Source organism: Durio zibethinus, chromosome 28 (assembly GCF_047325235.1).
Source record: "Durio zibethinus cultivar Kanyao isolate XHJ-2024 chromosome 28, ASM4732523v1, whole genome shotgun sequence".
NCBI lineage: Eukaryota > Viridiplantae > Streptophyta > Magnoliopsida > Malvales > Malvaceae > Durio > Durio zibethinus.
This window is the reverse complement of record NC_143189.1, coordinates 11,730,596-11,748,641: the sequence shown is the minus strand read 5'-3', so window position 1 is coordinate 11,748,641 and position 18,046 is coordinate 11,730,596. Positions and strand designations below refer to the sequence as shown.

At 32.9% G+C, this 18,046-nt stretch overlaps 5 protein-coding genes across 6 annotated transcripts; 3 read left to right on the top strand and 2 right to left on the bottom strand.

Moving 5' to 3' along the window:
* Nucleotide 1: 1 nt before the first annotated feature.
* On the top strand, nucleotides 2-4,777 carry PWP2 (periodic tryptophan protein 2). The gene is made up of 7 exons (XM_022867606.2): nucleotides 2-1,265; nucleotides 1,478-1,729; nucleotides 1,813-1,905; nucleotides 2,194-2,565; nucleotides 3,352-3,696; nucleotides 3,823-4,050; nucleotides 4,131-4,777. Exons 1-7 carry the CDS (start codon nucleotides 54-56, stop codon nucleotides 4,299-4,301), a joined length of 2,673 nt encoding a protein of 890 aa, XP_022723341.1. The 5' UTR covers nucleotides 2-53; the 3' UTR covers nucleotides 4,302-4,777.
* Nucleotides 4,778-5,228: 451 nt separating this feature from the next.
* GRX4 (glutaredoxin 4) lies at nucleotides 5,229-8,295 on the bottom strand. Its single transcript, XM_022867608.2, has 7 exons — nucleotides 8,186-8,295; nucleotides 7,991-8,092; nucleotides 7,357-7,491; nucleotides 7,123-7,222; nucleotides 6,720-6,786; nucleotides 5,517-5,595; nucleotides 5,229-5,411 (listed from the first exon to the last, which is right to left on the bottom strand). Exons 2-7 carry the CDS (start codon nucleotides 8,060-8,062, stop codon nucleotides 5,355-5,357), a joined length of 510 nt encoding a protein of 169 aa, XP_022723343.1. The 5' UTR covers nucleotides 8,063-8,092; nucleotides 8,186-8,295; the 3' UTR covers nucleotides 5,229-5,354.
* A 1,706-nt stretch (nucleotides 8,296-10,001) lies between these two features.
* On the bottom strand, nucleotides 10,002-12,028 carry LOC111281217 (uncharacterized). 2 transcript variants are annotated; one of them, XM_022868878.2, is made up of 2 exons: nucleotides 11,921-12,028; nucleotides 10,002-11,438 (listed from the first exon to the last, which is right to left on the bottom strand). In XM_022868878.2, the coding sequence occupies exon 2, from the start codon at nucleotides 11,353-11,355 to the stop codon at nucleotides 10,234-10,236; it is 1,122 nt and encodes a 373-aa protein (XP_022724613.2). In that variant the 5' UTR covers nucleotides 11,356-11,438; nucleotides 11,921-12,028; the 3' UTR covers nucleotides 10,002-10,233. The 2 variants fall into 2 exon arrangements, with proteins under 2 accessions (XP_022724613.2, XP_022724617.2); XM_022868882.2 differs by having other exon boundaries at nucleotides 10,002-11,281; nucleotides 11,921-12,025.
* Nucleotides 12,029-13,902: 1,874 nt separating this feature from the next.
* On the top strand, nucleotides 13,903-15,731 carry LOC111280631 (uncharacterized). The gene is made up of 6 exons (XM_022868057.1): nucleotides 13,903-13,906; nucleotides 13,997-14,082; nucleotides 14,177-14,259; nucleotides 15,000-15,111; nucleotides 15,231-15,333; nucleotides 15,556-15,731. The coding sequence occupies exons 1-6, from the start codon at nucleotides 13,903-13,905 to the stop codon at nucleotides 15,729-15,731; spliced, it is 564 nt and encodes a 187-aa protein (XP_022723792.1).
* Nucleotides 15,608-16,771, top strand: LOC111280630 (uncharacterized). Its single transcript, XM_022868056.2, has 3 exons — nucleotides 15,608-15,836; nucleotides 16,164-16,274; nucleotides 16,419-16,771. The coding sequence occupies exons 1-3, from the start codon at nucleotides 15,771-15,773 to the stop codon at nucleotides 16,575-16,577; spliced, it is 336 nt and encodes a 111-aa protein (XP_022723791.1). The 5' UTR covers nucleotides 15,608-15,770; the 3' UTR covers nucleotides 16,578-16,771.
* Nucleotides 16,772-18,046: the final 1,275 nt, after the last annotated feature.

Genomic DNA, 18,046 nt, shown 5'->3' with positions numbered 1-18,046 from the left:
GCTCCCAAAAAAATCCGACACTTTCCCACCGTCCAAACGCACTTCGGCACCAAATGAATTACCGTTTCCAAAACCTCCTCGGCGCCCCTTACCGCGGTGGAAACGCCGTGATAACACAAAACTCCAACTTAATCTCTCCAGTAGGCAACCGCGTCTCTGTCACGGACCTTGTCAAATCCCAAACCTTAACTCTACCCATCCAGTCCTCCAGCAACATCCTTCGGATTGCCGCATCACCCGACGGCGTTTTCCTCGTCACTGTTGACGATAAAAATCGTTGCCTCTTCATCAACCTCCCGCGACGTGTGGTGTTGCACCGCATAACTTTTAAGCATCCCGTAAACGCCCTCAAGTTTAGCCCCAATGGGAAATACATAGCTGTAGCAGCAGGTAAATTGTTGCAAATATGGAAATCTCCCGGGTTTAAAAGAGAAGTTTTTGGTTTTGAATTGGTTAGAACTTTTGCTGATTGTAATGATAAGATATTGGCAATTGATTGGGATAATGAATCAAAATATTTGATTGTTGGGTCTAAAGATTTGACTGGGAGGTTGTTTTTTGTGGATAAAATAAAGGGTAGTTATAAAAAACCATTTTTGTTTCTGGGTCATAGAGATTCTGTTGTTGGTTGCTTCTTTGGTGTTGATAAGAAGAGTAATAGGGTTGATAAGGCATTTACCATTGCTCGTGATGGTTTTATTTTTAGTTGGGGTTATAGTGGCAATGATGGTAACCATGACTTTGGAGATGAAGGTCTGGAGGATGAGGAGCCGCCTTCCCCCGGAACACCAGAGAGGGATGGTGAAGGTGGGGAAGGGAGTGTGAAGAAAAGGAAGGATTTTGATGGTAAAGAAAGTGGGTTTGGTGAAGTTCAGGGCTATTTGAGTGGAGGGAAATGGGAGTTGATGAGGAAAGATTGTTTTATGCAGGCTCCAGCGAAGTTGACTGCATGTGATTATCATAGGGGGCTTGATCTTGTTGTGGTGGGATTCTCAAATGGGGTTTTCGGATTATATCAAATGCCGGATTTTGTGTGCATACATTTGTTGTCTATATCGAGGGAGAAGATTACAACGGCTGTGTTCAATGACCTTGGAAATTGGTTGACATTTGGTTGTGCAAAGTTGGGGCAGTTGTTGGTGTGGGAGTGGCGATCAGAGAGTTATATATTAAAGCAGCAGGGACATTACTTTGATGTGAATACTCTGGCTTATTCGCCAGATTCACAACTCTTGGCTACTGGAGCTGATGATAATAAAGTGAAGGTAAATGAATGTTTGAGAGATGTTTTGGTGGTTTAGATCTTACATGGTTGGTATGCATTTTTGGCTGACTATTTTCATGGTTGTGGTTCCTCACTTTAAGAATCTTGAGCAAACATTCTATGTTCATATGTACTACATCATTGCCTCACTGCTGCTTTCCTCATGTAGTTCACTTTTACACCTCTTGAAATTTTGGATTTTATATTTTACAGGTATGGACTGTTTCGTCCGGCTTTTGCTTTGTAACATTCACGGAGCACACTAATGCAATTACTGCACTCCATTTTATGGCCAATAACCATTGCCTCTTAAGTGCATCCCTGGATGGGACTGTTCGTGCATGGGATCTGTTGCGTTATCGAAATTTTAGAACATTTACTACCCCTTCTTCTAGGCAGTTTGTTTCTTTGGCAGCTGATCAAAGTGGTGAAGTGATTTGTGCAGGAACTCTGGATTCGTTTGAGGTACATTGTTCAGTGCTGCACAATTTTGACATTCCCATACCATTCACTTTTCTTAATTTTTTATTCATTGTTGTGTATTACAGATTTTTGTTTGGTCAATGAAGACGGGCCGTTTATTGGATGTTCTTAGTGGTCATGAAGGTCCTGTTCATGGGTTGATGTTTTCTCCTACAAATGTGAGCTTACTTTTTTTCACTCTTTCTTTTCTGCTGATTTGAATTTAGGTTTTCTGTTTATCTTCTTCGATCCTATTTTTTATTATGGATTTGTGTCTTCTCCTAACATTGTTTATTAGCTGTTTGTCATCTACATTAATGTGCCCTAAAGATATGATGTTTTATCTCTGATTTATAGATTGAATCTATCTCTCATGATTATATGTTGTATATACACAATTTTTCTTTTTTTTCTTATTTTACCTTTAATCGGACCAATTGATTCAATTTTTTTAAATATATATTTAGGCAATATTAGCTTCATCATCATGGGACAAAACCGTTCGGTTGTGGGATGTATTCGAAGGAAAAGGCGCTGTTGAAACATTTCCTCATACCCATGACGTTCTGACAGTTACTTACCGTCCAGATGGAAAGCAATTGGCTTGCAGCACATTAGATGGACAAATTCATTTTTGGGACCCTATTAATGGCTTGTTAATGTACACCATTGAGGGCCGTAGGGATATTGCTGGAGGACGTCTCATGACTGATCGAAGATCAGCAGTTAACTCAAGTTCAGGAAAGTGCTTCACAACCTTATGCTACTCTGCTGATGGGAGTTACATCTTAGCTGGAGGACGTAGCAGATACATCTGTATGTATGATGTTGCTGATCAGGTAAGTTTAAAGACAATCCTTGTTTACCAAATAAAAATTAAAAAATACTTTAATTTGAAGCATATTTACACATTTAAAAATAATTATAATTTTTGGATTATTTTAGGTGTCACTAAACCATTTATTATTTCAGCAGTTTAAATGTTTATAGTGTTTTCTGCATGATATCATAGAGCTCTGAGTAATTATTTCTCTGTGCGTGAATAATCTGATGATGAAAATGGCATTCAAAACCACACAGATAGCAAGGGGTTTTTTGTTTTTCCTGTGAATTTTACTGTTGAAATCTAGAGAATAGTTTTCTTTTGACATCTATATCTTGCCCCTCTTTAATTTCCATGTGTCCAACATCCAGAACAGAATAAAGTCATCATGAAATGCCCTCTTATTTTGGAGACATCATTTTCAACCATTAATTGTCTTATAAAAGAGTCAAATATATCTGATTGAGAATCAGAAGGAAGAATATGTATGGCAATCACTTTTGTAATTGAAACTTGGGTTTTGTTACCAAGAAGAATTTAGTGTTCTTCCTATATTTGTCTCGTTCTGAACCAAGAGGTACTAGGGCATGCATGCTTGTTACCTTGTTCCATTACATACTTTCTTCATCAGTACGGTCCTTATAGTATGTTTTCCTCTCTCATCCTTTCCATTTGATATACAATGCGCATTCCTCTGGGTGATAATTTCAACCAATGCTTTTTTGTCCACCTAGAGTCCCTTTTTTCCTGTTTTGGTCAAAATGTTGGATATATGATAAATCCAATTATATATATTGAACAGGTTCTACTTCGACGATTTCAAATAACTCATAACCTCTCTTTGGATGGAGTTCTTGACTTCTTGAACTCAAAGAATATGACAGAAGCTGGCCCATTGGATTTAATTGATGACGATAACAGTGATACAGAAGAAGGTATTGCCAAACAGACCCGAGGAAATATAGGATATAATCTACCAGGATCCATGCCTAATCATGGAAGGCCTGTTATCCAGACAAAGTGCCTTAAAATTGCACCCACAGGACGAAGTTTTTCAGCAGCAACAACAGAAGGTGTTCTTGTTTATTCAATCGATGAATCCTTTATTTTTGATCCCACAGATCTTGACATTGATGTTACGCCAGAGGTACTTTCCTTTTCTAAATCTTTGAGTTTTACAAATTTTGCCTATTATGTTTCTTCAAATGTAAAGTGATTTTTCTTTTATCTTTTTTTTTGGTTTATGATTTTTTTTTTCTTCATTTTTACGTAGGCCATCGATGCAGCACTTAATGAAGATCAGCCAAGCAGAGCTTTAATTCTTAGCTTGCGTTTGAACGAGGATACACTAATTAAAAAAAGTATTTTCGCTGTCAGTCCAGTAGATATTCCAGCAGTTGCTTCATCAGTCCCCTACAGATACTTGCAAAGGTTAATTGAGGCATTAGCTGACCTTCTGGAAAGATGCCCACACTTAGAGTTCGTTCTTCGGTGGTGTCAGGTAGCTTTCTGTCATTTTGCCAGATAAATTAACATTTTTTTGTGTTATGCTCTGACAAGGTCTGGATTGTTTTACGGCAGGAAATCTGCAAAGTTCATGGTAACTCTATTCAGCAGAATTCCAGAAATCTTCTGCCCGCTTTAAAATCTTTACAGAAGGCAATCACCAGAATCCATCAGGATTTGGCAGATATATGTGCTTCCAATGAATATATGCTTCGATATTTATGCTCTGTTGGCAACAATAAATGAATTGAGCATTCTTTAATTGGTTGAAACTTTGTCAAAAAATATTGGAGGAAAGATAATTACCGTGCGTTGTGTTGTAATACTTTAATGTGAACCCTGATAGCATTAATCAGCTGAAAGGAACATGCTGTGTTCGGATCCCATGTTGCAGCATCATTGAAGTTAGAAAGTATTGCCTACTCTTCCAGCAACAATCCAGAGTGATTAGATGACATCCATGTAAACCTTGCAGCTTTAACACGATGCAAGTCATAGCAGACGTTTTCAGTTGATGCCCAGGTTTAACCCCTTTTGTATGGCTCGTGCGAACAGCTCAGAAATATTTGAGCTAGTTTTAGACTTTTACAAGCTTCTACAATGTTTGCCTCGGCTTTAAATTTATAGGTTGGATTTCAAATTTAGGGTTAATATGTAATTTGACTTGAATTATATATATATTTTTAATGATTTAATAATATTTATAAAATAAAAAATCACAATGAAGCATTTAAATTTTATTTTCGTCGTTAAGCATTTTGCAATATCGACATACGGTGACAAATAGTGGCCGATAAAGATGTCATATGATATTATTTGTTATGTTTTATCACATCAATTTACCATTAATCAAAATTAATGTGGAAATAAAATTCTTGACTTAGATAATTGTTAATATTTTTTTCTAAATATCAAATGATGAAAAGTCAAGTTTTTATATATATATATATATATATATATATATACCAAATTATGAAATGTGAGATGCTCTAAAAGCTGAATCACACATTACCCTTCAAATTTAGTTTCAATCAAACAAGCAAAGCAACTAGGTATAAAATCTTGTGTTCACCTTCCAATTTGAAGCACAAGAATGATGCTAACGGACCGGAGTGAAGTCGGAAACAATTTATTTTCAAGAAGCAAAAGTTTAAATGTGGCACCGGAAAAAGAATAGGTAAACAATAAGCTTACTATTGAAAATTATTTAACAAAGCAAGGTCACAAGTACATAAACCTCCCATTTTATCATCTCAAGAAGAGGAGCAAACAAAAAGGTTTTTGCCATTCAACAATGATTTATTCGGACTTGGGGCTGGCTGCAATATCCTTGAGCTTTTCTTTCAGTTCCCCCGTCTACACAATGACATACACAAATGCATTAGCCATGGTCCATAGGGGGTCTGTTAAAAGTGAAGTTACACAAAGGGAGGCAAAAGGCCAAATATAATAGGAATTAACCTGGTGCATATTGAGAATTATATCTGAACCCCCAATGAACTCCCCATTAATAAATATCTGTGGAAATGTGGGCCAGTGGCTGCAAGGAAAAAAATTTGTGATGGAAGGAAATAAGCACACCATTTGATTATCATCCTGTCTTCTTAACTAATAATTAACCATTTGAGAGGTGAAAATCTGTCAATATTATCACAATAATATTATGCATGAACCAATGTAAAACTAACATCAATGACTACTTCGGGAAAAAAAAAAATCCATCAAATACAATTAGAAACAAAAAGTTTATATCTAAGCCATGAAACTGAATGCAAGGAAGCCTAATCAGCTAATCCTCAATGTGGAATTTGGCATCTTACTCGTAATTACATCTAATAAGAACACTTTATGTAGAAATTTCAACTATAAAACAACACAGTGCCATATCTGTAAACTTTTCAGCAATAGAAACACTTATTGATCTAAACGGCAAGAAGTCTGATGCCAGGGAAAAATAGACAAACAATATATGGATATATCAGTATTCAAACCAGGACCTATTTTTACTCAAAAATTGTTGAAACAAATATTTTTCCCTATCTGAGCATGTTAGAGGTACACAAAATGCCCATGTTCAAACTAAGATGATGTAGAAGAATAAAAGCATTTTAGTTGTTTATGTGAATTGAATTCCAGACAAAATAGTTTGTTTCTGCTATTTATTTAATTCTGCTTCAACAAAAAGCAAAATGATAGACGTTTAAGATATAAGACACACTAAACTTCTCAAGATCAACAAAAAGGAAAGGATTAGGAACAAAAGGAAAATTTGGCAAACCATTAAAGTGTTTACTACTGAATTGGTCGTTTCTAAACCAGTGGGAAATCTATAGCCTTAAGGGATTCTCCACTTTGCACTAGATACATTAAACATTGACGGAACAAAGACTAATAGCTGACACAAACCCTGTACACAGGCTTCATTAACTGACAAGTGTCAGCAGTTGGCAAGTCATGTACCAAAACTTTGACATGTTAAATCAATTGCCTTCACACAATAAATTTAGCATCTTTATATGAAAAAATAAAAATAACAAGAAAAGATCATGCCCAAACCATACATAAGAGCACCTCAGACTAAGAGGTAGAGTTTGAATGTTCACTTGTTTTATGCTAATACTATAATTAGCCTTTGGAGGAAAACACCAGCAAGTGCCAATTTACCTGAAAGCTTTAACAGCAATTTTCAGCTCAGGATCTTCCAGAATATTTCTTGCACTTAAAGGAATACCTGTATCAGCCAGAAATTTGATAAGAATACAAAACTGCTAAATGCTTTTGCTATCAGAGCCTCAAAAATTACACCAAGAGGAAACAAGCACACATGGAATTGTTGGGCAAATACTGGACATAAACAAACCTATTTTCTGTCATAAAGCTCATAGTTAACACTTTTTATAATTTTCTTTTAAAGGAGCAGATCTCAAAAAGACATTTGTGTATGTACACAGACAAACGGACAAGCAATGTAATCAAATGCAAACTTATCCCTGAACCGATTAAAATACCAATCAAAGACTGAACAGGGAAAAGGCGAAATGCTTGGGGTCATTAAATTAACACCTACCATATTGTTTCAAAACTCTTACTGCCAGTGAACTGAATCCACATTGAGGAAAATCAGGTACCCCTTTCATGTAAATCATCACAGGGTTTTCCTTGACATCCTACGATAGCAGTTAATCACAATCAATAATACTATAGAGAACATAATAAAGAACTTTTGTTAGCCAGAAATGAAACAAAAAGATCCCATATGCTTCAACTTTATAACATTAAACATCTAAAAGGACATATCTACCTGTTCAACAACATCCTCCAATGAAACAGCAGAACCCTGAACCTTATTAGTGGGTCTAAAATCTTCATGTGTATCAGGGTCACTGGGGCCATTTGCGGAGTATTTCAACCTATTCCCATAGAAAGATCCAAGTGCCTAGTAACAGCATAAACCAAATTATAACCTTTGAAAACAACACAAGAAAATCCAGAAGGAGCAATAATTAATCAAACGCTAAACTTCAGTCAAAGATTTAGCTAAGCAACCACATTTTGAAGCAGTCAAATCATGAAATAGTTTGCTAAAAACTCATCTCTTGATTTCTTCTACATCACACGGAATCTTAAGACAATCACCAACAATTTAGACCAAAAGTAAAAAGCTTGGTTGAGTTTAGACGGTTATCTAACCAGGGGAAAGCTCAAAATTTTCTTTTCTTTTTTTTTTTTGCTTGTTCATCAATTTGGGTCCAAAACAAACATAAATTGGAATTCAGAAAGATTATTATATTCTGGTCATAAACAAAATGCTTGAATTTTTTTTAAAGAAATGTTTTGAAGCATCTGCTTGTGAAACCCAACAATTGGTTTCAAAACATCACGAAAGCAAAGCAAGAAATTTAAGATCAAAATGGTCTCTAGCTTGGGGCACTTACGTTTCTACTAGAGCGAACAGATGGAAGAGTGGCGATGCCCTTGAACACAGCGTTTGATAATAATCTAGCCATTACCTTCCAACTTCTGATTATTCAAATTACCTACACCATTTCAATAAATAAATTAGTCAATAGCAACTGAGACAGAAAGACAGAAGAAGTACAAAAAGAACGGCGGAGATTTCATTTGTTTACCGGACAGAAAGAGCTTAAGCGGGAAAAGCTTAGGGCTTTAGAAAGAGAAACGATGAGAGAGAAATGATGGGGCAATGGGGCGATGAGGTGTTTATTACAGCGTCGTCCGAAGAAAAAGAGGGAATTTCACCCAAGTACCTGAAGTTTAACTTAAATTTTTTTTTGCCCTCAAACTTTTTGAAAGTGTTTTTTTGTTCCTAAATTTTGCAGTCCACATCAATTTAATCCTTCCCTTGGTAAAATTGTTAACCCATTTCCATTAAATTTAATTTGACAATGACAGCTGTATAATATATATAGTTAATTAATTTAATTTTAAAAGAAGAAAAATATAAAGCAATAATAATTTGATTGCTATATGATATTTTCCATAGGGTTTTTCTAATTGTTTGAGGGAAAAACTTGTTTTTTGTATTATGACATCATTTCTCCATTATTTTGATACTTAGGTTTTTTCTTTTCTTCAATAGTTTTTCAATCTCCAAACAAAGAGACAGAGGAGGCTCAAGCAACTCAAGCATTTTTTAGAATTCAAAACTTAAATTAATTTATTAATACACCTATCTTTAATAGATAATATTTAATATTAAATATGATACTTGTAATGCCTTCGTCTATTTTCAAATTACGACCTCTTAAATAAAAAAAAAAAACCTCATAAGCATTTTTTTTCACATACAGTCCTAGTATTGTATAAAAAATAAAGATAATTTGTCTCTTGTAGCTTTAACTAAATCAAAGTGTTTAATCCATGGTATTGCTATCGCTTGGAACAGAGGATTTAGAGCTACTGAAATTGAATATGGCTCCAACAACTCAATTAAAATGATCAAGAAAGGGTTTAATGCCTCACTTCTGCTTGATCGTGATCATCGAGGAGTATTTGATAAAAGATTGAAGTTGGAAGTTAAAAGTATATTCCTAAGTTAACAAAATTTTATCGTTGACTTGATGGCTAAATGAAACTATACTCAATAACGAGTCGAGTCAATGTGAATTTTTACTTAATTCGAATTTAATTTGATTTTATACTCATAATACTCAAACTTGATCCATTTCAATGATTTTTTTTCATATTCAAATCTAATCCGACCTAAAATTAATAAAATATTATTTTTAATATAAATATAAAATTATATATAACAATAAATTTAAATAAATAATTAAAAATAAATTATTTTATATGTATAGAGTTAGATCAAATTTGTTTAAAATTCAATCTTAACTTTTTCTTACTATTACCCAATTCAACTCAACCTAACCTAAAATTTGATTTAAAAAAAAAATTAACTCCAAAATATCGGTTCAAGTCAAAACTCGTCCAAAATAAGTTGGGTTACCATCCGTAGCTATAGCAAGCCACCTTTGAAGAACCGTCACAAGAAGTCATTATTAACCTGTTAATCTAGGGGATGTTGTGGCACTTGATTTTCCTAAAATGTTGCTTGTTAACCTTTTCTAGGGCTGGCTGTAAACTAAAAAAAAAAAAGCAAAAGCTTTTAATTGATAAATTCAAAAAACTCTGTTTTATAAAGACTTAATTTGTATCATAAAAAGTTTGAGGAGAAGAATGACAAAAAGTTAAAATTGAGTGGCAAGGGGGCAATTTAGCTCAAAATTTTTTGGTATAAAAGTGTGACACGTCTGTTTGCCACACGACACTTCCATGGATGTAATGGCAATTTAAAAACGAAAGACTCTTGCCAAATATAAATTGGATTACTATTTCCTGCACATATTATTGAATATAATTTTATTTTAATCAATAAAATTTTAAGTCACAAGTAAAAGGATATAATTCTTGCAAGAGTAAATAGAATTTTCAATGAGGAAATTCATGTAACATTAAACATTGATTCTGTGATAAAATATATATATATATATATATATAGGGATAACAATGATTCACTTTTTACTTCCAAATCTAACATAACTTAATAGACCAAAACAATAACTCTAGCTTCCTGCTTTTGATTCCATTTACAGTGCAAAACCAAGCAGAAAATGTTTTTTGTACCAGGGAGACACACGTAAAGTACGTGCTCCAATCACTGTCCATTATTGAATGTAGACCATCTTGCTGTCCTCCGTTGCAATCCTTGGCTACGACGTGTTCTGTCAGCTAGTGAACTACGACGACTTCCTTGGAAAACTCTCTCTGATGGTGAAGTGGGGTGCCTCCAATGGAGCATGTCCTGTGAGCTGCGGTGTCTACCGTGAAATCTCTCTACTGGTCGAGGATTGTTGCGTTGCCCAAGGAAAGCTCTATCTGGTACAAAACTACTGTGCTCCCTAGTACCACGATCAGACTCTCGATCATACCTAAAGCTCCTACTTCCCAATCTCCTACTGAATTGAACTTGTTCTGTATTCCTTGAATCACTGATGAACTCAGGTTCAAATGTCATGTATGCAGGATTTGAAGCCAACAAAGAAAGAAACTCCCCTATATCTGAAAAGCTTTCTCCATTACTTTCTTCACCTGTGACTGATTGGATTGAGCTAAGCATGTCCTCATAATCCCTCTCATGCGTCAACTTAGCCCAATCAAGCAGTCGTATCGGATCCACTTCTCTTGGTCGGACCAAAGGATGATCAGACCTAGCATGCTTCCTGAGTTCACTGTAAGTCCCACTGAAATCACAGGTCTCAGAAGAACAACTCCTGGCTTTGGAATTCATAAACTCACGAGCCGGTTCTACTACACTCCAGCCATAAATCTCTCCTCGACAGAAAGGGCAATGAAGCTTTGGCAGCAAACCACAAACTGCTTCTGTCAGATCATAAAAAGGTGACGAACCCCTCCAACTACGAGAAGTGGAGGTCATGTTTCCGAAAGGAATTTCCTGTAACACAGCTGTAGAAGGACATGACACTGATGACTTACTAAACTGGTCCAGACAATTTGAATGGCGGTGACTTGTATTACATATGAAAGGGCGACAGCCCTTCTCAAAGGAAGAACACCGCAAAAGCACCGCATTATGCGGGTGTTCCATACAGATGGGGCACCTTGCATCCTCCCACTCTTTAAAATCATCGGTTGATCCAAATCCCAATCCCAATGGATTCTCAGGTTGGCATTGCTTGGCATCCCTGGAACTACACGGGTAAGGAGATACCCTAGAGCGATCAAAAGATAAAGAACCAACTGTTCTATCCTTTTGCATTTTTTGGAACTTTAAATTATCAATAACAATTATCTTAAAAATCTGCCTTTTTCCAACACCTCAAAACAGCAATATTTGAATCCCTAGATAATCATGATATTCAACTTATGAGATCAAAAGTCACATATATAAATAAATTATGAGCACGAAAATAATGTAAAATTTGCAATGCTTCAATCCCAAAATTTTTATTTGAATTATTTTTTTCAACTTTCTTTCACTTAATTTTAATGAAATTAAGCATGAAAAATTAGTCAAAACAAAAAATTCAAGCCTATTATAACAAACCCAGATAAAGTTATGATCATATAAGCTAAAAAAAATAACATTTTATCCAAAAACAAAGAAATTAAACCACAGGTTTGAGATTAATCAAGAACAAGTAAATTATTCCCTCGTTCATAAGTATGGGTCAAAGTTCCCAAAAAAAAAAAAAGAAAAAACAAGAGAAGCAAATCAATCAAAACCAAGATGAAATTTCAATTGAATCTAAAGGAATCAATATATTATTCATTAAAAATAAGGTGAAATTCGATAATAGATTTTACCAAGGGTTCAAACTTACCAGAGTTATCTGGAAACAGGAAATTGTATTCTTTTTGAAGTTAGAGTTTTGCTGGAAAGTACATAAATTTTTTGGCCGGATGATGGAAAGTGAATTAATTGAGAAAAAAGAGCGAGGGAGAGGGACTATTTATCGAGAAGACGAAACAACTGAAAGTACTTAAAAGTCCCTGCCTATCGCTCTTCTATCACGGACTTTTTGGGTATTTTGTTAATTATACCTATTTTGGATAGGTGTACGATTTTTTTTCCTTTGGGATTTGGTAAGTTTCAAAAACTCAGCCTAAAGTAAAAAAAAAAAAAAAAACAATTACGATCCACTGAATTATTGAGAAAAAAAAATGACCCCCAAGATTAGAAAAAAAAATCCATCAAACCAAATTTCAAGAGCTAAATTACATCACGATTTCTGTTGGTGTGTTCATAAATTATATTAAGTAATTTTTTTTTTTGGCCAAAGCTCATAAATTAAATTTAGGTATTCAAAAAATCGTCATGAAAATTTAGAATTTGTTCTCAAAATAAAATACTCTATCATCTTATTTATTATTTATCATAGTAAAATAAGAGTAGAATAATTTTTCGTAGTTACAAGCTCTGATCTTAAAAAAAATGTAAAGATTAATTTAATATTAAAGTTGAAAATTACTTTTAATCTAACCCGCTAAAATAATTAAAGAGTACTAAACGAAGGTAAGTCAGTTAGGGGCATAATAAGATGCTCTGATGCATGAGTTTTAAATTTTAAATTTTAATTTAATTAATTTATCAAATTTATAAATTATAATTTTTTTTTAAATTTTTAGACCGACACTTTTAGATAAGCTGAAACCTTTTATCTAAAAAAAAACAAATGAGCCCCGATATTGAATAAAAAAATAATTTTAGTTATTTCTATATAACAGTTTTTCTTGGTAACTTTTACGTAACTTGACATCTGTTCCCAATACATGTGCTACCTCCACTTCCCCCTCCCTCTCAGAGGATCTAACAGCGCACATAAAACGTGTTTTATTGTTTAATTTTTTTAATCTAATAAAAATAAAATTAATTGATAAAATAATCCTTAAAAATTGAGTATTTTATTTTTTATAATAACTTTTTTTATATTTTATTTTTTCAAATCATAGTTTATAATTTTGTAATTTTATACCTTATTTTTTCAAACCAAATATTTTAATCACTTTCAAGAAATTAATTATATTCCTTTTATAAAGTTTAAAAATCATAAAATCTTAGTTAATTTTTTAATTTCTTTGTTTTTATTTTGATTAATATTTGTTTAAATATCATATGATCACATTAAATATTTAAAAATATCATAAAAATTTTATGATATTATTTCTTATACTTTTAAATTTATTTGTTTGACTTTTTAAAATATTACATATTTATTGTGTAGATTATTAATAATATTTTAGTGTACAAATTCATGCATATTTATAAATATATTTATACTAAATCAAAAATTTTGAAGTAATACATCGAAATAATTTATATCGATGTATATCATATTTTTATAAAAAATCAAAACGTTATCTATTATAATATTAACAATCTTGCTTCAAACTATATTCGTTATAAAGATCTTAGCATATCACTTTCGTGTGTATGTCATATACTCGTATGCACAACATATCAATGTTTAAGAAGAATAAAATATTAAAATATAATATATCTGTGTAGTGTGTGTGCTACATGGTATTGATTTTAATATTCATAGTTGTACCTTCATCTTAGGATGCACCAACATTTCTTTTGAGGGAGCATATTGTGATATGTCAGATGAGGCAATAACAAGAACACAGTATATATAACATACTGAATCATCTGGTTGCCAATATTATACATAATTTAATACATATCAGATCTCTATAATTGTCGCTGAAATAAACCCTTGCTTCTTTCCGTGGAGATTTTATTCATTCTTGATTTTGGAATAGGTCATGAAGAGAAACTTGTGTTGATCTGAATGAGCCTACCATGGGTGAGAAACTTGTGAGTTTAAATTTAATAGCAAACCCATGAAAAGCAAGAAAGAGAAGAACCTCTCCTTGTGCTAAGTCTCCCATTGTAGATTCAGTTGATATTCTACTTATGCAGGCACTGCATGGTGGTGATCGTGCACTTCTGTTAGATTGCTTGTACACCCAAGATCAGAAGGTCCTGTCCTACAGACGGGTTTTTTATTGATGGAAGTATGCTTGACGTATATGTATAATAGCAATGCTGATACGATAACATTCTCCTTTTTCAGGTTTTTGCAAATTCAGTCTCTCAATTAAATACATCTAATGTCCTCAAGCTTTTACAATCTCTTGTATCTATAATGCAATCAAGGTAAAGTATTATATGTTCAATCAAGTTAAGGTTGTACTATGAATTACATTGAAGATGCTTGCACTCTGTTTTTTTTTTTTTTTCTTACTAATTTAGCTATATGTGAAGTTACCCTTGTTGCTGCTTCTGGTGAAAAGAGTGACGATGTTAACAAAGCCTATTCACTTCCTTTATGGTGGCTCATTGCTTATTTTATACTCTATGATGTGTTATGGCCCTTTTTTTTTTTTTTTTGGAAAAAAAAAAGATGGGGGCTGGGAACTTTTTGTATTTGCTGTCAACCAAATCAGAAATGTACTTTTCCTGAGATTCTGCCACACTTGATTCTAACTCGTCTAAACTGCAAGTTTTCACTTTTTGTAAGCATGGAGAGGGTAATTGCGGTTGTCTTCCATTTAGCTATTAGAAATTTTCATGGTTTCCAAGAAGCTTTGTTATTCTTTTCTTTTTGTCAAACATTAAGTTACTAAATCAGCTTGTAACTTTTGACAATGATGCTAAGCAGCACAGACCAAATTGGCTTAGATAACTATCATTTCTAAGCTCAGAACAAAAACATTAGTTTAACTTGGCCTCTCTTGCTGATTGGTCCTTGGGAATCCATAGGGCCTGATCTTGAACCTTGATGCCGTGATATTTGCAACGTCTCAGGAAAATAAATAAGACAGGGCCTTTTTTATCTTTAGGTTGTTAGATAACGTAGTTTTTCACATATCTGCTATGTTTATAATTCACAGCAGGGGCGCTATAATGGCATGTGCCCTCCCATGGATAAAAAGTTTACTTCTTCAACATGCTAGTGGAATTATGCCCCACGAATCCTCTCTGCTTGCTCTGAACTCTTTATATCAGGTTAGATAGGGAATCTGATGATTATTTTTCCCTAAAAATAAATCATTACTCAGATCTTTTAGTCCCTAACTTCAATCATATACTAATATTCATACTGTGAATGCTTGTTTTTTATGCAGCTTATTGAATCTAGAGTCTCAACTTTTGAATCGGCTCTTCAAATATCAAGTTGCTTAGACTTTCTTTATGCAGGGATTTGTGTTATGTTCAAGTCTGTAGCTGGTGAGAATTTTGCACTTGAATTTAGGACTTGTACAGTATTGTCGAGGAAATTTTCCTTGATATTTTCCTTGTCATCCAAATAAATTAAACTCACCATGCCATTATTACTACAATGCTATATAAATAAATAAATAACTCAAGAAAAAAGAACTAACCATAATTAATCTCCCTATATGGCTATGCTTAATGCTAGATGTAAGACGAGTTCTTTGCTTAATATAGGGCGAAGGTTCCTCTCTTTTGACCGAGCAATTTATTCCAACCATCGTTGTATAAAGTCCCATGTTCAACTGGGACTACTTATAACTTGCCAAGTGCCGGTGAATGCTTGGATTGAGGTTGCTAGTTACAAAAATAGGGGACATTTGCTGCCTATAAATTTCTTTATCATCACTTGACAGTTGAGACTAAAACATTTTAAGCTGTGATTAAGAAGAATGTCGAGCCAAAGTACCTCTCAGACTATTGCACACCAGGCTGGTGAAATGACTGGACAAGCTCAGGTAACAATTCTATTTCTTATCAAAAAACATTAATTTTTGTTTGATGATCTAGATGATAATGTAAGAAATGAAAAATGTAGCAAAAATATATGCACTTGGCTAATTAATTAAATGGGTTCTCTTCATATTTCACATTTATCGATCAATTAATAATGCACCTTGATTGTCTGATCAATATCTTGATTGTTAAATCACCATCCATTAATGTAGTCAGTTCACTTATATATCTGACAACAGAGTATAACACATTACATATTATAGTTTTTTCTTCTACCTATGTTTTTGTTCCAATGAATTGAGTAGCCTGAATATCTTTTCCTTATACAGATAAAGAGGGATGAGATCATGAATCAGGCATCCCACGGCCAGGCCACCAACTCCCAGTCTTCTGATCAGAACCCCACTTATACTTCACAGGCCACTAACTTCCTTCAGCAGGCATCAGCCAATTTCTTTTGTTTCTATTTCAAATTTAAATTTATGTTGCTTTTAGTTAAAATAATCAATCTTTCATGACTTCTCTTCCTTTTTTCGTGATATTAATTAGTGTGAGCAATTTTTTTCAACCTGTTTTAAGTGCAGACAGGAGAGCAAATGAAGCACATGGCACAAGGAGCAGCTGATGCAGTAAAGAACACTTTGGGAATGAACAGTGCTGACAATGATTCCAATGCCCCCAACCCTAACCCCACAGCCAACCCCAGCACCAACCATCCAAGCAACCCATCTCCCAGGAATTGAAGCTTTTCTGCTTTGCCTTGGTCATGTTAAACGCTAGAGCGTTAAGTTTGCTACATATTTTATATCTCTGTTTTGGAGATTGTCACTTTTTATTTTTATATTTATTTTTCATTTTGACATGTAAGAGGGATTGCCATCTCTCTTGTTGTCTCTAATGTTCTTTGAATCAGCTTTCTCCTTTCTATTAAGTTTGATTAAGATTATGTCCTCTAAAATTTTTTGGAATAATTAAATTAATGATAATTTAGGTTTCTTAATTAACTTTGAACCAATAAGAGATATAAGATTTGGAGTATAAATAATATATTAATACTTATAAGCTATTCAAGTTCGATTCGAATAAAATTTAATTATTATCGAGTCAAGCTCGAGTAATTCAATTTATTAATCGAGTCGAGTTCAAGCATTTTTATATCTGAGTAGAGTAGCTCGCAAACCTAATCGAGCTTTTTATATTTTAATATATTTTAATTAATAAAATATTTCGAACTCAAGATCAAGCACAAATAATTAAATTTTTATCAAATATAATAATCAAATTTATTTTTATATGTTAATCGAGCTTAATCAAATGAGTTCGAATAGTTTGATTTTTATTTCAAATTGAGTTTGAGTTAAAAAAATAAAATTTAATCGAGTTCAAATTAAATTTTAGACCTCAAATTTTGAATCGAACTCAAATTTAAACTTAATACTGTATTAACTAAACTTGATCGATTGCATCTTTATATGCAACAAAGGAAAATCTTTTCTATACTAGTTTTTTTTTTTTTTTTTTTTGATGCTTTCTTTTGCAAAGTACTTTACCTTCAACAAGAATTAAGTTTGACTTCCCAATTTAAGTTATTTTGTTCAAGGAGTTTAAATCTGAAGTATGCTGCTAGAAATTTAAAATCTAAGTTTGATCTTTGAGTTTACACTGTGAGTACAAATATTAATTGTTTGAAACCAAAATTTTTGGTCTAAATAGCCAAACTTACATACTTCCATTTTAGTATAAATTACACATTTGGTCATTCTAAATGTTTTTTCTTTTATTTTGATATCCCATTATTAAAAAAGTTACAATTTGATCATTAACATTTATAAAAGGTTTAATATCGAAATAAACCCTTAGACTATACTTCAAAGTGCAAACAAGATCTCAAGTTTTTATTATATAAAATTAAGATTATAAACCTTTATCTTATTATAATTATACACATTTTTTAGAAAATTATAATTTTATTCATTGAATCTTAAAATTAGATGAATAACGTCTAATTGATAAAGTTTTTAAAATAGTATTCACTTAAATATTTGTTGTTTGGCCTATCCAAATAAATTTAAGTAAAAATTTTTTACAAATTAAATTATTCAATTAAAAAATTTAAACAAAAAAATTAGATATTTTATATCATTAAAGTTCTAATTATAATAAAATAAAATAAAGTTTTTAATTGTGTGCAATAAAATATTAAGAATTTATT